The 17,059-nt window shown below is 42.3% G+C and overlaps 1 protein-coding gene across 4 annotated transcripts in view; it reads left to right on the top strand.

Annotated features, from left to right (window-relative positions):
• SLC22A3 (solute carrier family 22 member 3) overlaps window positions 1-17,059 on the top strand; it is a 95,137-nt gene that overhangs the window by 36,601 nt on the left and 41,477 nt on the right. For all 4 annotated transcript variants that reach the window (XR_011434379.1, XM_005608120.4, XM_070256338.1 and 1 more), the window contains exons 2-4: window positions 11,791-11,894; window positions 14,292-14,446; window positions 16,030-16,198. Coding sequence is in view for 3 of the 4 variants with exons in the window: in XM_005608120.4 (XP_005608177.4) it covers window positions 11,791-11,894; window positions 14,292-14,446; window positions 16,030-16,198 (428 nt within the window). In the remaining variant the exon portion in view is untranslated. The remainder of the gene's footprint in view (window positions 1-11,790; window positions 11,895-14,291; window positions 14,447-16,029; window positions 16,199-17,059) is intronic.

Below are 17,059 nucleotides of genomic sequence, written 5' to 3'. Positions count from 1 at the left end.
GTAACAGCAACAAAGAAGCACTCCACGCTAGAACGGGGGGTTGAAGTGGGAGTGCTTGAAGAACAGTGGGACCTCTGTTGTCCTCGGCCGCCTGCCACTCAAGTTGAATCTTCCTTCCACTCACAGAACTTCTCTGTTGGCTTTCTCATTGGTAGCTCTCCTCTCCTTTGTGTCTGTCTTATGGAAAAACCAGTATATGCACCTTGAACTCCTCTGTGCTTTTCTTCTTTTCGCCCAGATTTCTCCTCCTTTGTCTTTTTTCTCAAGTTCCTGCAACACTTCTTCCAACAGATGTTCCAGGTCACTGACTGACTTTTCTGCAGTGTTCAATCTACTGCTCATGGCTTCCATTTGTTTGTAATTTCAATTGTGATTTTAATCTCCAGGAATTCCTTTTTGCAGAATGCTCCTTTTTCCCAACTAACTGCCCTTATTTTATCAATGCAACGGCCTCTTGCATCTCCCTGGACCTCTGAACAAGGGTGTTTAGTTACCTCCTGTTTCTTGCAGTCACTCATTTGCTGAGAATCATTTGCTGCAAGGGCTCAGACGAGTCTTCTCTTATGAATTGGGTGTCTTCTTCTGCATATGTGCGGGGATAGGCACATGGGTGGCTCAGGACTAGCACGGGTGCTGGACCTGGCAAGGAATACGCAGCGTCTGTTCAGTTCTTCTGGTTCCCATTGATTGTAATTTTTCTCTGGTTTGCAGGGGATCAGGAGGAGATACCCATGGGTTCAGGGACTTCTAGAAGTTCCTCTTTGTAGGGGTTTGACAAGGTTGCACAAGACAGCTGGGGAAGGAGATGACCCCTTCCTCTGCTAGCTACTCAGCAGCTGGCCTCTGGAGGGTCTGTCCTGCCAGCCCGACCCCCCAACACACACACAACACAACAGCCAGTCCTCCCTTCCAGGCTGTGGGCAGCCCATACCACAGCTCCTGCACCACCTGGTTGCCCCAAATCCTCCACCCAGACTTCCTCAAGGCCTGGCTCCTCTCCCGTGGATCCAGCCCAGGAGTTGTTAGAAAGTGGAGTAGAGAGAGGACCTTAGCTCCCCAGCAGGCTTCTCATCCTTCACAGGTTCAGTGACAGTAGGTGGTGCGTGCCTGGCTCGGTTCATCCCTGCTCTGCTTTCTTCCAAAACTCCTGAAGCTTTAGGTATGTGGCCAGGACCTTTCTCTAGTTTCTATCTGTGGTTTGCAATTTTTATTATTGTGTTGGTTGGGCCCTTTCAGCTGGAAATTGGGAGAGAGAGGAATTCACAAATCTGTGGATCTGTGACCCTCAGGAATTAGAAGCCAATATTGACTTCTTAAATCTGATTCTCAAAGCCTGCAGTGGCGTTTCTCAACTCCAAACCCAGGCCCCCTCTAGATAGACACAGGCATTTCACACTGCCCACCCCTTGCCATCCGAGCCCTTTTGTTGTGGTCCACACACACTCACACCATCACATCATGCGAGTCCCGAGCATATCATGCGGTAGCTGTGCGGTCCATCCATCTCTTAGTTACTGGTATGTGGAAAAAGGAAAAGAGAGAAGGAATATATGAGGAAGAAAGTCATGGCGATGTAGGGTATTATGGCTTTATTCTCAGTTGAATTTTTCAAGTAAAATTCTTTACTTTCAGGATATCTCTTTAAGTCTTTTTACTTAGTGTAATAAAATCTTACAAAGTGTGTTGTTATCTTTTCATAGCCTAGATTCTCCAGAAAATAGACCTAGAGGCAAAACTGAGGTGCTCACCTCTGTTGGGGGGAGCAGTGGCAAGCAGGGAGAGGGGATAGAGGAGAGTGAGGTGGGGACGGAGGGAAGGTGGCTGCACGGTGGTGGGTACCAAACTGGTCCTGAGTTCCAAAGACCCACAGCTGCTGCTCAGCCACGTGAGTGTATTCCAGGTGCAGAGCCTCAGCATCTCATCTCCAAGAGGGAGGGAGGTCGGCAAGAGTTCAGGGGCACTTTACCCCACAGCATTTTGCCATCTTTGCTGTTGTTGCTTTGGAACATGTCACGGGACTAGAGTTTATTGAGAGGAGAAAGAGTGCTTCATCTGGAATTTCTATGCTGCCTCCTTCCTGACTCCCATCTTCATGGTCAATCTGTACCCTTAGAGGTCGTGTCACCTGGTCCCCTCGTGCCTCCTCCAGGAAGCCAGATCTGGAGCTCTGAGTGCTGCTGGAGGAGCCAGAGTCTTCAAGAGTCTGTTTGGGTCCAACCCAGCTGGAGCTGCTGTGGTTCCTGCTCATGACACCAAGGTGGCTGTGCCCAATTGAGGCCCTCACCTCTGGGGACTGCTGGCAACTGCTGCTGAGGCCAGGGGCACATGGATCCAGGAAAACCGAAGAAGATGCTTAAATGAATATAATGAATATTGGGAGATGCTCAATGGAATTATTTTTCTGTATGTTGCAAATTGGCAGAACATGGCAAATGGGAGGGAGAGTGTGGAGGTAAAAAGGGAGCAGAGGGGAGAGAAGCATCTGATGAGAAGAAGGAAGTGGCCCAAATGGAAGAGAGGAGGCCAAGGAAAAACTCAACAACTCAACTTTCAACTAGCCAAAAAACAGGACCCTAATCCCATAACCACAAGGAACTGGATTCTCCCAACAGCCAAGATGAGCTTGGAAGCAAATTCTTCCCAGAGCCTCTAGGTGAGAGCCCAGCCTGGCTGATACCATGTGTGTGAGATCCTGAGCAGAGAGTGAAGCCAATTCTCCTCAGACTTCTGATGTACAGAGCCATGAGATAATGAATGTTGTTCTCAGCTGCTAGGTTTGTGGTAATTTATCACGCAGCAATCGGAGACGAATGCACTAAGCAAAACTAATACAATGCCCATGCCTTCTTTCAAGAAGCCTGTAGATATATCCCTCTGCTTCCCTGAAGGTGGCCAATGGTACATGTCAGAGTGTCCTGTTTGAAAAATTACTAATGTAGACCCAGGAATCCAGCAAAATGGAGCTACAGGGCCTGGCTGTCAGCCATCTCAACCCAAGAAGCAACAACTCCCTTTGCCTCCCCTAAAAGTGAATATGTTAGATATTCACTGGCTAGAGTGTTAATCTTGTTCTTCTTTCCAGAACATTCACTGTCAGGTGACAGGATGAAGTATCTGAGATTGTAGACTGGTGATCTCACTTGATTAAGAAGTCATGTGACCTGGTTCCGGACAATTGGTCTTCAATCATGGGCCATTTTGTTTAAGTCTTATACTAATATTGATTGTCTTGTACCATTTTCTTGGAATAACCGACTGACTGAACCAATCAATGAACAAACATTCATTGAGTTTCTACAGAGTGTCAAGCAATTAAATATCATTTCTGTCATTTAATCCTAAATTCAGCTCATCTCAGGCCATGGGGTAACCTTCAAGAAAGAAGGCAAAGCCCTCATTCCTGCTCGTAGTGTAGGAGGGGTGATTTGCCAGAAGTTGGTCCAGCGGTGCTACTAGAGGAGGTGACAGTAGATGCTGAACAAAAGAACAACAAATGTCCCCTGCATGTGGAGTCTGAGACACTTCTAGATAATTCTACTAAGCATCTCTCCTCCTGTCCCATGGGTATAGCGGGTTAGATATGCCTTCCTTTTTGACCATTCTGCTCACAGTGCGGAAGATGCTCAACCCAGATGGTCAGAGCCAGGCTGGAGGCTCAGTTCCTAAGTCATGCCCTGGTTTGGTACAGGGCTCCCTTTCCAGAAAGGGGCAAACCCTGATAATACCAGGTTTGTGGCTTCAGGACCTGTGAGTTGGCCTGGGGTCTGAGGATGTAATCTTGAACCTGGTCAGAATTGGCTCCAGCATGGAAGGTGGCAGAGACTGGAGAGTGAAATCTAAAATAGCTGCTCCCGGATGAGACTTTGGATGGGTCGCTCCTATTAAATGGAATTGCATTGAATCGAAGTGGCGAATCAGGATGGTTAGTTCATGGAAAACAGGAGCTATGATTGGCAGTATTTGCATCTTCAGTTAATTTAAAACTGATGACTCAGGGGGCCAGCCCCGTGGCTGAGTGGTTAAGTTCGAGCAGCGCTCCACTTTGGTGGCCTGGGGTTTCCCTGGTTCGGATCCCGGGCGCAGACATGGCACCACTCATCAGGCCACCCTGAGGCAGCGTCCCACATGCCACAACTAGAAGGACCCACAACTAAAAATATACAACTATGTACTAGGAGGACTTAGGGAGAAAAAGCAGAAAAAAAAAAAAAGATTGGCAACAGTTGTTAGCTCAGGTGCCAATCTTTAAATAAAAAACAAAACTGATGACTCAACACTTAAAATGCACAATTTTTAAAAGACTCCTCCAAATGTGGAGTCATGAATCGAAAATAGAGGCTGCTTGTCGAAACGATTGGGATCCACTTGTTAAGCATTCCTTAACCTGGGTTCCCTAGAAAATGGAGCCTGGGGCAAAAGCTTACACACTAATTCTTTATCAGGAGCTGCAGCCCCAGGGAAGGAAGAGGGAGGGGGAAGGGAAGAGGCCAGGAAGGAGGGAGGGCAAATCAGAGGGCGCAGCCCCACACTGGCCACATCCACAGCAAACACTGCCGGATGCTCAGTCTCTGGAGGTCTCCCATGAGGCTGTGTGGACACCTGCACCTCAGAACAGCCATGGGAGAGGTGGGACTCGCTCTATTCTCCCACCTCCTGTCTCCTATTGGCCAGTCTGTGTCAGCGGTTCTCTTTCACATTTGGTTGTCGGGTCCTCTCTGTTTGGGAAGCCAGCATGCTTGAAGGCCCAGACTGGCCCTTAGGCTGGTGCACTGCCTCCCAGAGCAGACGGCTTCTGGCTGGGTGCCTCAGCTGGGCAGCAGTGGCAGCTGGCCTTTCCAGTGAGAGAAAGATGTCCACTCACTCCAGGGTGCTCCACCCAGGAAACAGGACTAGCAACAGAGAGCGGTATAGCTGTATGGATCTGGAGCCAGTGCAGAGCTCACCCCTGAATTCCAAGGAACGAGGACTAGGAAGGGAGAGCTATCTTTTTTTTTTTTTTTAAGTAATGCTTCATTTTATAGAGAAACTTTCAAAATATTCCAATCGATATGTGTGTTAGCTTCCTAGGGCTGGCATAACAAATCACCACAAACTGGGTTGCTGTTATACAGCAGAAATTCATTCTCTCGTGGTTCTGGAGACCAGAGCCTGAGATCAAGGAGGCTGCAGGGCTCTGCTCTCCCCGAAGCCTCTGGGGGAGAATCTGCTCCATGCCTCTGTCTCAACTTCCGGTGTTGATGGCTGTTATGCGCTGAGACATAGCCCTCCACATTCACGTGTGACTCAGAATGTGACTGTATTTGGGGCTGGATCTTTAAAGGGGAAATTAAATTGAAGTCATTAGGGTGGGCCCTAATCCAAATGGCCGATGACCTTATTAAAGAGGAGATTAGGAAGCAGGCACCCACCAAGGAAGACCAGGTGGAGACACAGGGAGAAGACAGCTGCCTACAAGCCAAAGAGAGGCCTCAGAAGAAGCCAACCCTGTTGACCTTGCTCTTGGACTTCTGGCCTCCAGAACTGTGAGAAAATAAATTCCTGTTGTTTAAGTCCCTAGTCTGTAGTGCTTTGTCATGACAGCCTTAAAAAAAGAATACCCGGGCAACCTTTGGTGTTCCTTAGCTTGTAGACACATCGCTCCAACCTCTGCCTATGTCTTCACGTGGTGTTCTTCCTGTTGTGTGTCTGAGTCTCTGTTTTCTCTTCTTATAAGAATACCAGTCATTGGATTAGTGTCCACTCTGATCCAGTATGACCTCCTTTTAACTAATTGGACATAAATTGGGGGAGGGGGGCACTATTCAACCAAGTACGATATGCAAAAATTAACGATCCTCCAGCAGATATTTAAATAGCTGATAACCTCTACACCAGTGGTGTTCAACCTCAGCTGCTCGTCAGACTAGATTCTGGTTTAATTGGTCTGGAGTAGGGCCCAGGCATTTTTCTGATTACCCCAAGTAATCGAGCAGCCACTGTTGAATACCACATTTAAAACCATCAGTTATGTTATTTATTATCATCATCATCATATCACTAATCATAATGCAATTGGTAACATTTATCAGACATTTAATTTATCTCAGGCATTGGGCTAAGTACTCAACATATATTATTTCAGTGATATCATCAATCTGATTCTACCCTCACTTTATAGATAAGGACACAGAGGGTCAAAGATGTTAAGAAAATCGCCAAAGAACACAGAGCTAGGAGTGATAGAGCCAAGACACACAGGCTGTCTGACTCCAGACCTGTGACTCTTCTCTGCCCTCAGATCTGCACAAATTCAGAGCCTGTCATCTTCCTCTCATTGTTAGACATTCTCAGTTATTTAGAGAAATCATAAACATTTTAAGATGAGTAACTGCATGCCTTCACTGCAAAGAAATAAAAGGGCTTGAACTTCTAAGATTTGAGGGTGAGTCACGAAGTCATAAGTCGTAAGTTAGTAAACGACAAGGCATTACTATTATTAAAGTAAATTTAGTTTTTTCCTTCCTTCCAATTTCACAAGCTCAGACAAAAGCCATGTATTCAAAGACATCTCTCCATCGTATTTCAAAGTGTATTTGCTTAGCCATACATTAAAGCATGGCTATTATTAACCTTGGAGAAAAGCTTATATGACAAGTAGGATGGATAAGTCTTTTATGACATAATGGTGCCTCTATGATAGGCGAATCACCCTGTTCTACGAGATCAATGCAGACTCTTGGATTTCCTCTTCATCTCTTAGTCTTACTCTCATCTCCTTGGAATCTTGTTCTGTCCCAGAGCTAGGACATCTGCTCTGGGCCTTTCCTTTTGCAACCTTCCAAACTCTTCCTCTGTCCCTTAGAACTTCCTTCTGCAATTGTCCTGAGCTCTCTTGATGCCTCTGGTTCCCTGCATAAGAAACTCATTGCCCCACCCCCTGGATCCACGCTCCCTTCCCCATGGAGTGGGATAGAGACATGTGGGTCCTCAGCTCAACAAGCTGAGTGTGGCACCCCATGTGCTGCAGGCAGATCTGAACTCGTCGACATTCATACTCCTGTCCCTGTACTTGGGCTGCCCATCCCTCTGCTCAAATGCTCTTCTTCCTCCTCTTTTTTCTTTCTAAATCCACGTGATTGTCAAAGGAAGTGTTTACGTCCCACCTTCTTAACGTTCCTGACTGCTCTGGACTCCACCAGTCATTACTTTCTCTGAAGTCCTCTTGCCTTTATACTCTGTCCCATTCAGTTTAGATCTCAATTGCTCTACATTTACTCCACATAAGTTGACCCTGGCTCCCAAAACTATGTAATAAGCTCCTCACAGAGGCAGAAACAAAGTATGCAAGTCACTGGTATTTCTCCCAGCCTCATCTGCATAATGCCAAGCACACCACTGGAAGCTGTCTGTACATACCTGATGATTAGTTTTCATACCTACAGCTCATCATGATGGTTCATACAAAAGCATTAACTTTTTGATATTAAGATGCCCAAATAATGCCACCAGATCATGTTAAAGAAATGTTCATTATGACTAGAATTAGTAATGACGTCCTTTCCCCTCATGAAGACTCAATTCAAATTATTGTCTTTACGATTACAATGCTTTTTAACCATGGTTAGGCTCTGTTATGGTGGCTTGTGGTTGATTAGACATGGAACCTACCCATGGAGGTCAATGTGTAATTGTCTAGCCAATGCTAAATATAGCCAGGGACACCCCCACACCCGATGGTCAAACCAAAGGCATGCGTTATGTTTTTAACACTGATGAAGAGTTTAATGCCTACTGATTTCGAGCTAAGATCTGATTAAGAATGGTTCATGTTACAACTCGTCCTTAGAAAATGGAAACAGAGGTCGATAGATCTTGTCATTCGACTTCACAGACTTCCCTTCCTCCCACAACAATATGAACAATGAATGAGTACTATTACTCATGGCCATGACTGAAGTCAAATACTATGATACTTTCTAAGCTGAGAATCTCTCACGAGAGTTTGTGCACACTAAACGTGATGTCTCTGGAAAAGCCAACTGCCTGTCATCAGGATCCATTCCCTGTGGTTTAGGAGCAGGCAAGTCTCCTCCTGATTCTCTAAGACTTTTGCATATCTCCCTTATTTCTACCTTACGTCTTACCTTTGATCTTTGTATATTTGAAATATTCTGTTGCTCTGGTTTTAAGGTTAATTAGAAATCAAAACTTTTGCCACTTATCTAATAATAACTTGCCCCAGCATTTTATCATTACACCTCAAATTAGTGTAATACCTATTTGAATTTTAACAGCTAGGAAAAGCTAAGAAAAGCCCTTGATTTAGAAGCCCTTCAAAAATATGTAATTAGGCTAGAGTTGCTGTGCTTTCTGCAAAATGAAGCAATGTAATCCTTTCGGCATTGTGTGAACAGTTGTTTGAATCTTTTATCAGATTGGCTTTCTGTTCACGTCAAGGAGAATAATTCTCTTTGTGTAAAAGTGACTTTGAAGATTAACAAGGAACAGAATGGGTACACATGGATTTATGAGCATTTAAAAATAATTTTAAATGTCTTTGCGTGTGTATAGTTTTAAAAAAAGGAGGTGACTCACTTGTTCTTGATGGATTGTCTTAGGAGAAAGGCATAAACGTTTGTGTGTGATTCAGACTTAGGTAAGTTTGACAAGAGGTGGCTTTTAGGTCTCCCTGGGAACTACAATGAACTTTTAGGACTGTACTTTATTTCAGGAAAAAGTCCTTAGCCTATGACGCTCATCGACTTTGGTCCCTGCTGACCTCTCTTTAAATGAAAACATATCATAGACCCAGACCTGTGGCAGCAGTGGGCAGCAGGCTCAGAGCTGATTAGGAAGCATGAGCCCCAGGAGGCAGCATCTGCCTCCTGACTCTATGAGCAAGCGTCAAAACCAAGCCTCGAATCCTTGTGACTGCAGTGTTTGTTCCCTGTCCCGGAAACATAAGTGTGTGAGTGTGTTTGTGTGCATTTCTTCACAGGTACATCATTTGTTTAAGTTAATTTATTTTGTACCTTTGAAAGATGGCAGGCTCCCTGTCATATAAACAGAAGCCAGGCTAGGTATTTCAAGCAGGAAGGGATTTAATAAAAGGATTTGGTTTTGAACTGTTTTGGATGGGCTGGAAACGTGATGGGAGAGATCAGGAAGGACAGATCCTACAGGGCCCCTGCCCTGCTCCACAGCATTACAGAGCCTGTGCACCCTATCCCTTTGCCCCTCTGTAGCCCCCGGGAATGGTTAGAAGCATTGACTGACTTCTGCAGCTAACAACCACTGTTCCCACTGCCACAGTGAAAGCTGGAGCTGCTGCGACAGCCAGAAGCTGAATTCCCACTGCCTCCCACCTGTCTTCTGACCTTGCACCAGCCCCTCCTTGCCCTCTCCCCCCTACACTGGGGGAACCTAAACAGAATCCTGCTGGCAAAGGATTCTGGGAAATGTAGTTTCCACACCTCCAGGCCCTGGATGCAGAACAAAGCACAGAGAGGACTGGCAATATGTGGCCCAGATGGCATCAGAGAAAACATTTAGAAAGTGTTTGGTTATCATAGTGCTTTCACCACGTAGACATTTATTTTAAATTAATTTTATTTTAATATAAAGTATGAAAAAATCCCTTTTGGCAGTTTCACTTACGGGAGAGTGAAAAAGATAATCAGTTTTATATTTTGCGATTTTAAAGATTTTGTGATTTTAAAGATTTTGTGAGTTTAAAGACTATTCGGGGAGCATTTTAATTCATGCAATTCAAAAGCAGCTGAACAAATTCATTAAAAGGAGAGCTCTTGCTGGCCCATGCTGTGTCCTCTCTGAGAAGCATGTCTGTATATGTAGCTAACCCAGTTATCTGAAGTATGGCCGGAGGAAGCGAATTCTCCCCTTTGAGAGTTTATATTTGACACTGGTTGGTACTTTTCTAAAGCAAAGTATTTTCTCTGGCAGTTAGGTCGCCTGTTTGATTTCTGAGATTTTATATATTTTTATTCTAGTTACATTTTTACATGTTTAATTCCAATGGGAAATTATTTCAGATAAATAATCACCTGCAAGTTTACTTAAAATAAAATTGTTCTGCCTTGAGAAACCAGTACGTACACCAGTGATAAAACTCTTTTAAATTAACGCAGTTACTACCACTATGCATATATGTGAACCTTTTTATTTCTTTGATCTCCATAGATCTTCTTAGCAGCCCTGTGACGTGGGCCAGCTCCTACTGCTCCCAGTTGTTTTCCAGCTCTGTTAGGTGACAGGTCATTAGCTATAGAACCAAGACAAGAAGTTGGGTTCTATAGATAAATATGACATTTTGCTTGTGAATATTGTATTTATGAGACTACTCTCAGTTCCTGGTCCAACAGCATTAATTTTCTCTTCATGCTACAGTCTAAAGCAGTGGTCTTCAAGCAGGGGTAGGTGTGCCCTTTGGGGGTATGCAAAGACAGTCACGGCGGGGAGGGACTGGGCACTTTGAAGGGAATCAGTGTTCAGAGCCTCAATTCACATTTGCCCATGAGAATAAGCCTGTGATCTGCCTGAGAAGGAGCCCGTGATCAGGATACAGGTTTCCATCTCTAACGTCCTTCTCCCACTTTGCAAAGGGAATCCTACGTCTCCTCCACCCTACTGTGATGCATTGACCTGGAGCTTTAAAACCTGTGGGGAACCAAAGTGGGACAACTTGGAATATTGGTTTTGGAATTAAGAAAATAATTAGAAGAAAGCAGATGACTCTAATGACTTCATGAGACAAGTTTTTGTAGGTCTAGTGGTTTGCATTTCTTTCCTTATAGCAAGATTGTAGGAGGATTTCAAGGGTGTGTTGGTTAACAGAAAAGTAGACATAATTTTGATGATAGATTGCTAGGTGAGTCTTGGCATTTAACTGAGAAGGGAGCAAAAGAATTGAGTAACATTGCTGTAGCAGAACTCTTTCCATTCCCGTTAGTTTATTTATGCAGGCAAGGTTTCTTGGCACATACATTTATAAAAACAAAAAACAGGAATGGAATTGATGTTCAGTCCTAACTCGTTCTGGTAATAAATAATCTTCATCCAAAGATTACAGTAACTACCTGGAAAACCCCAGACTTTCTTAACACTCTTCTAGAAATGGAGAAGCGCATTTCCAACAAAATTTTACTCCTCTGTAATAACCCTTTTACAAAATTCATCATATTTTATGTTTTTATCGATTATAGTCTATAATGAACTGTAATTATAACTCAGTCAGAAAGGATTCTAATATTTAGAGACATTGTCACAGGAAAATTTTTTTAATTAAATGGCAATTTATGCATATAATTTATTACACACAGAAGCATTTATTTACCTCACCATTAACACAATGCACATTAACATAAAACACAATAAAACATTATCTACATAAATGAGAACATAGGTATGTGGGAATGAAAATAAGAATTCAAAAAGAAAAAGATTGACTTCAAATTTTAAGACTGTTGAAGAACTTGTCTTTCCTGGATGACGGTGGGTGTCCAATGGCTATGATATTTAGATTATACTGGATACAGTTGAAGAATGATGTAGCGGCATGATTTTAAAACGTCAGTATTTATAGTATTCCAGAAATTGCATCCTTGACAGTTATTGAAACTGACAAAGAAAACATTTATATTATGTAAAAATATGCGTGGGATACATTTTAAAAATTTATTTAAGGAGTATGTGAGCAAGAATGTGTAAAGATCACTGATCTGGACCAAAGATCAAGTGTCTTGAGGAGAAGCATTGCCACACATCTCCGGTGTGTTTTCTTTGTTTTTCCAGTTTGACCTCGTGTGTGTCAATGCTTGGATGCTGGACCTCACACAAGCCATCCTAAACCTGGGCTTCCTGACCGGAGCGTTCACCTTAGGCTATGCGGCGGACAGGTAGGCATGGATCTGACGGCCATTTTATGTCACTAGAAGATGCCATATACGGGTGGAGATGAAAATGTTTTATGTTAACTATTAGAAAACTGTTCTTGCTAAATTTGGGGAAAAACCTAATTCCTCTGCTCATGACAATTCACACTTGTTTGGTTGGACTAATTCTCTCTCTCTTAAATTGGGTTTCTTACTCCTCGAGCTGTGCAAATAGATCCGGCTGCTCCTGCTGGGTCTGAAAGCATCTGGGTGGAAACGCAGACCAGCAAGGCAGTGACTTCGTTGTGGGGCTGACGGATGGCTGGCTGAACCCTGTGGAGTTGATTCCATGTGCTTCAATAACTCACTGGTTATGGTTTGGTTGATTTAGTCACAAGGTTTGCCCTTGCCACATTTGTTTCATTTAATTTAAAAAAAAGAAATCCCTGTATTTTATGCGACAAATTAAAAAATCTGCAAAAAAAAAAGTCCGAAAACCATAAATAGAATTTTATCTATTATTTGACACTCATAAGTATGGAAGTTCATGGCACACACAGTGAGTATATTCAAGATAGTCATGCTGTCTATTCAAATATTCCTGTCTCAGACATTATTGATGTTGGTTATCACATTTGTGTTTAATTACTCCTTTATCCCAATTCCAACTGTGAAAATACTTGCAGTAATTGAATCATTCTCTCTAGAGCCCTTAGGACAGAGACAGGAAAACTTTGACCCTTGGCCATATCCGGTCCTTATGACTGTGCCTGTAGTGGGCAGTGCTCAGTGTACCTCTTAGAGAACTGCTGTCAGCAATTAATTAGCTATTATTAGAAATTAATCAGCTCATTCAAGACAATAAGACACCCCAAATCCTGTAGCCAGTTGATGATCTGAGTTTGACCAAACCAGAACTTCAAAATGGGTAGAACCTTTGGTTTCTTCTACTGTCCTTTTGTCTCTTATTTTTTCTCTCGCTGTCCCTGACCCTCTTCTGCATGTGACTTTCTCCTTAATCCTTTGTGTCTGATGCTCTTTTCCCCTTTTCCTCTCTTTTATCTGTGTCTTTTTCTACTGTTTCTACTGTTAGCCCTTGCTATGCATCCTTCCTTCCTTAATCTCCCTTATACATCATTTTTTCTCCCAGCTAACTACGATTCGGAATTGAGTTAGAGATTTTCAACATGTATTTCTTTAATGTTAGTATTATTCTTCCTAATTTAAACATTAGGTTTTGCGTCTTCTGCATGTTTTTCTTTCACAACCAGTAGACATATCTCCAAACTGACATAACTTGACTCAAGGAGGGGGGGCTTTCCTGCCTATGTTCTAGGAGGGCACTGAACACCCATCGTCAGAGATGACTTGGTGCTTTGGAGCGGAAGATACCCCGTGAATGATTTTCCCTCGCCTCCAGGCCAACCATCTTTGGCTTCTTCTCTACATTATATCCTCAAAGGAAAGGACAAGAAACAGTTTAATAAGCCACCTATCTATGAGAGAACAGTGTAGGAAGGGCAGAGAATGAATGTAAAAACTTAGATAAACTGAGATGACTTCTATCTCCACTCTGCTGACTGAGGCAAGATGGTGTATGTGTGAATTTGGTAGAAATTTCTGTGGGAAAATGTCTGTGAATCAAATCTGTTAAAGGTCATTGATGACAGACTTTCACCAGCCAGTAATTTGTTGTGACTATACGGAAACATTTGACATCAGACTCTCAGAATATTGCACACAATACCTGTTCCCTTTTCCTAAGCTATTTAATAATAGTTTTGTAAATGGTGAAAATAAAATATAAAACTTAACAACAATTCACATTGGTTGTGAACTTTCTAGTTTATAAAGAGCTTTCACATTAGCAATTCATTTGATCTTCTCTACAACTCACTGTAGAAAAGGTGAAACACACACACATGTGAACAAACAAAACCCAAGTCTTGGCGCGCTTAAGAAATTTACCCAGTCGCATGCTTGGTGAAGGGCTGAGCCAAGATCGAAGCCCAGGCCTTCTGGTTGTAATTTCCATTGCTGCTTCTTTCTACCTCTTTCTCCTTCTGAGTCCACCCACAAAAATACTAGAAAGTGTCAAAGCTGTGTCACCAGGGAGATTGTATGCGAAAAAACAGTGTCATAGAGAGGGTCATCTTTTTGGAAACTGTGGTCCCAAAGGATGCATTCTGTGCTTTAAATTTTGTAAAGTCATTTCAGAGGCACACGTTTTTATTTGCCCTGGTTTTGCTGTAAAACGAAATGTAGAGTTGTCATCAATCCTTTCTATAGTGTTCATGAAATCATGGAGGACAAAATTTCTGTACTTCAACCTCTGTTAACAAGACTTAAAATGAAACTCTTTTTCATTGTGTTGAAGAAAATGTTTAAGGTAATCTCTTTTCCTCTCTCTTTCTCAAAAAGGTATGGCAGAATAGTGGTTTACTTGATATCCTGTTTCGGTGTTGGCATCACTGGTGTCGTGGTGGCATTTGCACCGAATTTCCCTGTGTTTGTGGTCTTCCGCTTCCTACAAGGCGTGTTTGGGAAGGGGACGTGGATAACCTGCTACGTTATTGGTAAGCATTGCGACGCCTCCTTGTCTGTTGGAGAACCAGGTTTGATGGGTGAGAAGTACCGACTAGTCAGCCTTCCTCCTGCATGCAGCAGCCATTATTTCTGCAAATAGGAGGGTTCGGGGGCAAGATTCTGACTTTTTAGAAATTAAAATGCCACCTGACTTTGGGAACCAAATCTGGAAATCACAAGATACCTGGGCGAACCACTTTCTAGCACTGCCATACTGTTAACACCGGTCTCTTGCGTTGCTTTCTTAGAGATTTATTTTTATAAAAATTTCAGTAGCTCCTTGAGACATTAAAGCATTTTCGGTGTATTTCTGATGTAGTGTGAGATGACATTCCTGTGTTCTCAAATATTATTTCTTTAATTCTCTTCCTTGTGTACAAGTGGAGATCTTTGTAACCATGCGGGAGAAGTTCGTTCACGACCCTTTGCTATTTTCCATAACTAGAAAGTTTGACTTTCTGGGTGTGAAAGAAAGAAAACTTCTCTTTGCTCAGATTACTAGGAAAAGTCCAAGCTGCTGCTTTGGCTCTGTTTCCAGTAGTGTCCGGGGCTGGCCACCTACTCTAAGAGTCATGGTGGATTCGGGACCAGGGAAATGTAGATGCTCCTCTTCGATTATCGCTCCAGATCTTTGGGCTTCCACTCTTTTCTGTTACTGCTAACCAGTCCCTCCCCAAGCAGTGCCCACTTTGGAGACTCTTCGAAGATATTTCTATGGGCAGGGGAGGAGAGAGAGTCTAGGAGGACTGACTGTCAATGGCTGAGGCAGGAGGGATAACTTTGGGATACGAAGTGTTTTTAAGGAGACGCAAGTCTGCGTGAATTTTTAAAGTTCTGATCTTAGGGCAACAATAATGTAGCATCCTATCCCAGGATGATCAGAATAGAATTAGTGACAGAACCCGATTAGTGGGAGGAGAGGGGAAGGAAAGTCTGTGAGCAATAAAAATCCCTGTATTAAATGATATTAAATATTAAATATTAAATTTAAATGATATTAAATATTTAAATATTAAAAGATATTTAAATATCTTTAAATATGATATTTAAAGGAATATCATATAAATGAACAGTCCAACACTGTGGAGAGAGTTATCATTTGGTAGAAACTATCTTGTGATAGTGAAAAATTATTTGTAGAGTCTAATGTTCATAATGGATCTCCTCAAGAGACTATAATATGCAAATCTTCAGAGGTCCAGTGATAAAATCTAGCCAGTTTATTTATCTTTTGATGGTTACAGTTACCTTTCAGAATAGTTGTTATTTAAGCTTTTCTAAGCCAATACATACATTCTTCATACTCCTCTACTGTGCCCAGAAGAGTGCTGGGCTGGCTGTGTAGGAGGAGAGAGAAATGTTTGTTGATAACGGGCAGAGAAAAGAGGGAGAGGAGCGCACTTTCATGACCTGGAGAGCACATCTCTATCATGTCAGCGAGTATGGACGTCTTGGTGTCTTTAAGAGTCCTCGAATAATCTAGACATACTGATGGATGTGATGGGTGGGATGTTTCTGTTTATTTTGGAGCTGATCTTGAGCTTCCCTAACCTCTCTGTTTGTCTTCCTTCAGTGACAGAAATAGTGGGTTCAAAGCAAAGGCGGATTGTGGGAATAGTGATTCAAATGTTCTTCACGCTTGGAATCATAATTCTCCCTGGAATTGCCTACTTTATCCCCAATTGGCAAGGGATCCAGCTAGCCATAACGCTGCCCAACTTTCTCTTCCTCCTTTATTACTGGTAACGTGGTTTTAGTCATTGTCGCATTTATACTTATTGCACAGAAACGTAGAATGTCTGCTTCCAACCAACACGAAAATGAGAGCAATTAAGGAGATTTTCCAACATCTCCAGAATGGCTATGGGCTTTGAGAACTTATAGACAATTTGAGAATTTATAGAGATTATGTATTGATTATTTGATTAATAGTTGTTATTAAAATAAATAAATAAAGTACCAAAACACAAAATTCTAAGTAGTGCATTGCATTATATTTTCTTATTTTGTAATATCTTCGTGAAAACTATAAGGCAACAAACAACATCTGCCAGTATTTCAACATGTAAATTAAATGCAATGACATCAATTTGCTTCTCTGTATGTCCTCATAAGCAAATTAATATTACTCAGGAATTCTCTGAGGAATAAGAAAATGTTAAGTGCATCAGAAAATAAAGTTACCGGGAAGCTACAGGTGTACGCATTCAACTCTTATTAGAGTGAACATATTTGAAACACTCCTCTAATTTGATTTTAATATAAGGGAAAATCAGTTTACATAAATTGGTTGTTAACTTTTACCTAAATGCTCATTAAATCTCAGTTCCTTTCATAACCAAGGACACTATATTCTAGGATAGCCTGGTCTTGCAAGAGTAACATAATATAGATTATTTTTATTACGAGCAACGGTCCAGCTATCAAGTGAGCATTTTTTCCTTCCATCTAAACTTGCAAAGCTAATCTACATTTCAGAGAGCCTATTCTAAACCCTCAGAATCTCCTAAACTTGTATCTAATTGCCAGATCCATTTTGATAGAGAAACTCAAGTCGTAAATTTTTAGGTTCTGGAATTCCTAGGCGTGACTCAGAAAAGTCT

This window comes from Equus caballus, chromosome 31 (genome assembly GCF_041296265.1).
Source record: "Equus caballus isolate H_3958 breed thoroughbred chromosome 31, TB-T2T, whole genome shotgun sequence".
In the NCBI taxonomy this organism is placed as follows: Eukaryota; Metazoa; Chordata; class Mammalia; order Perissodactyla; family Equidae; genus Equus; species Equus caballus.
This window is presented reverse-complemented; position numbering and strand designations above follow the sequence as displayed.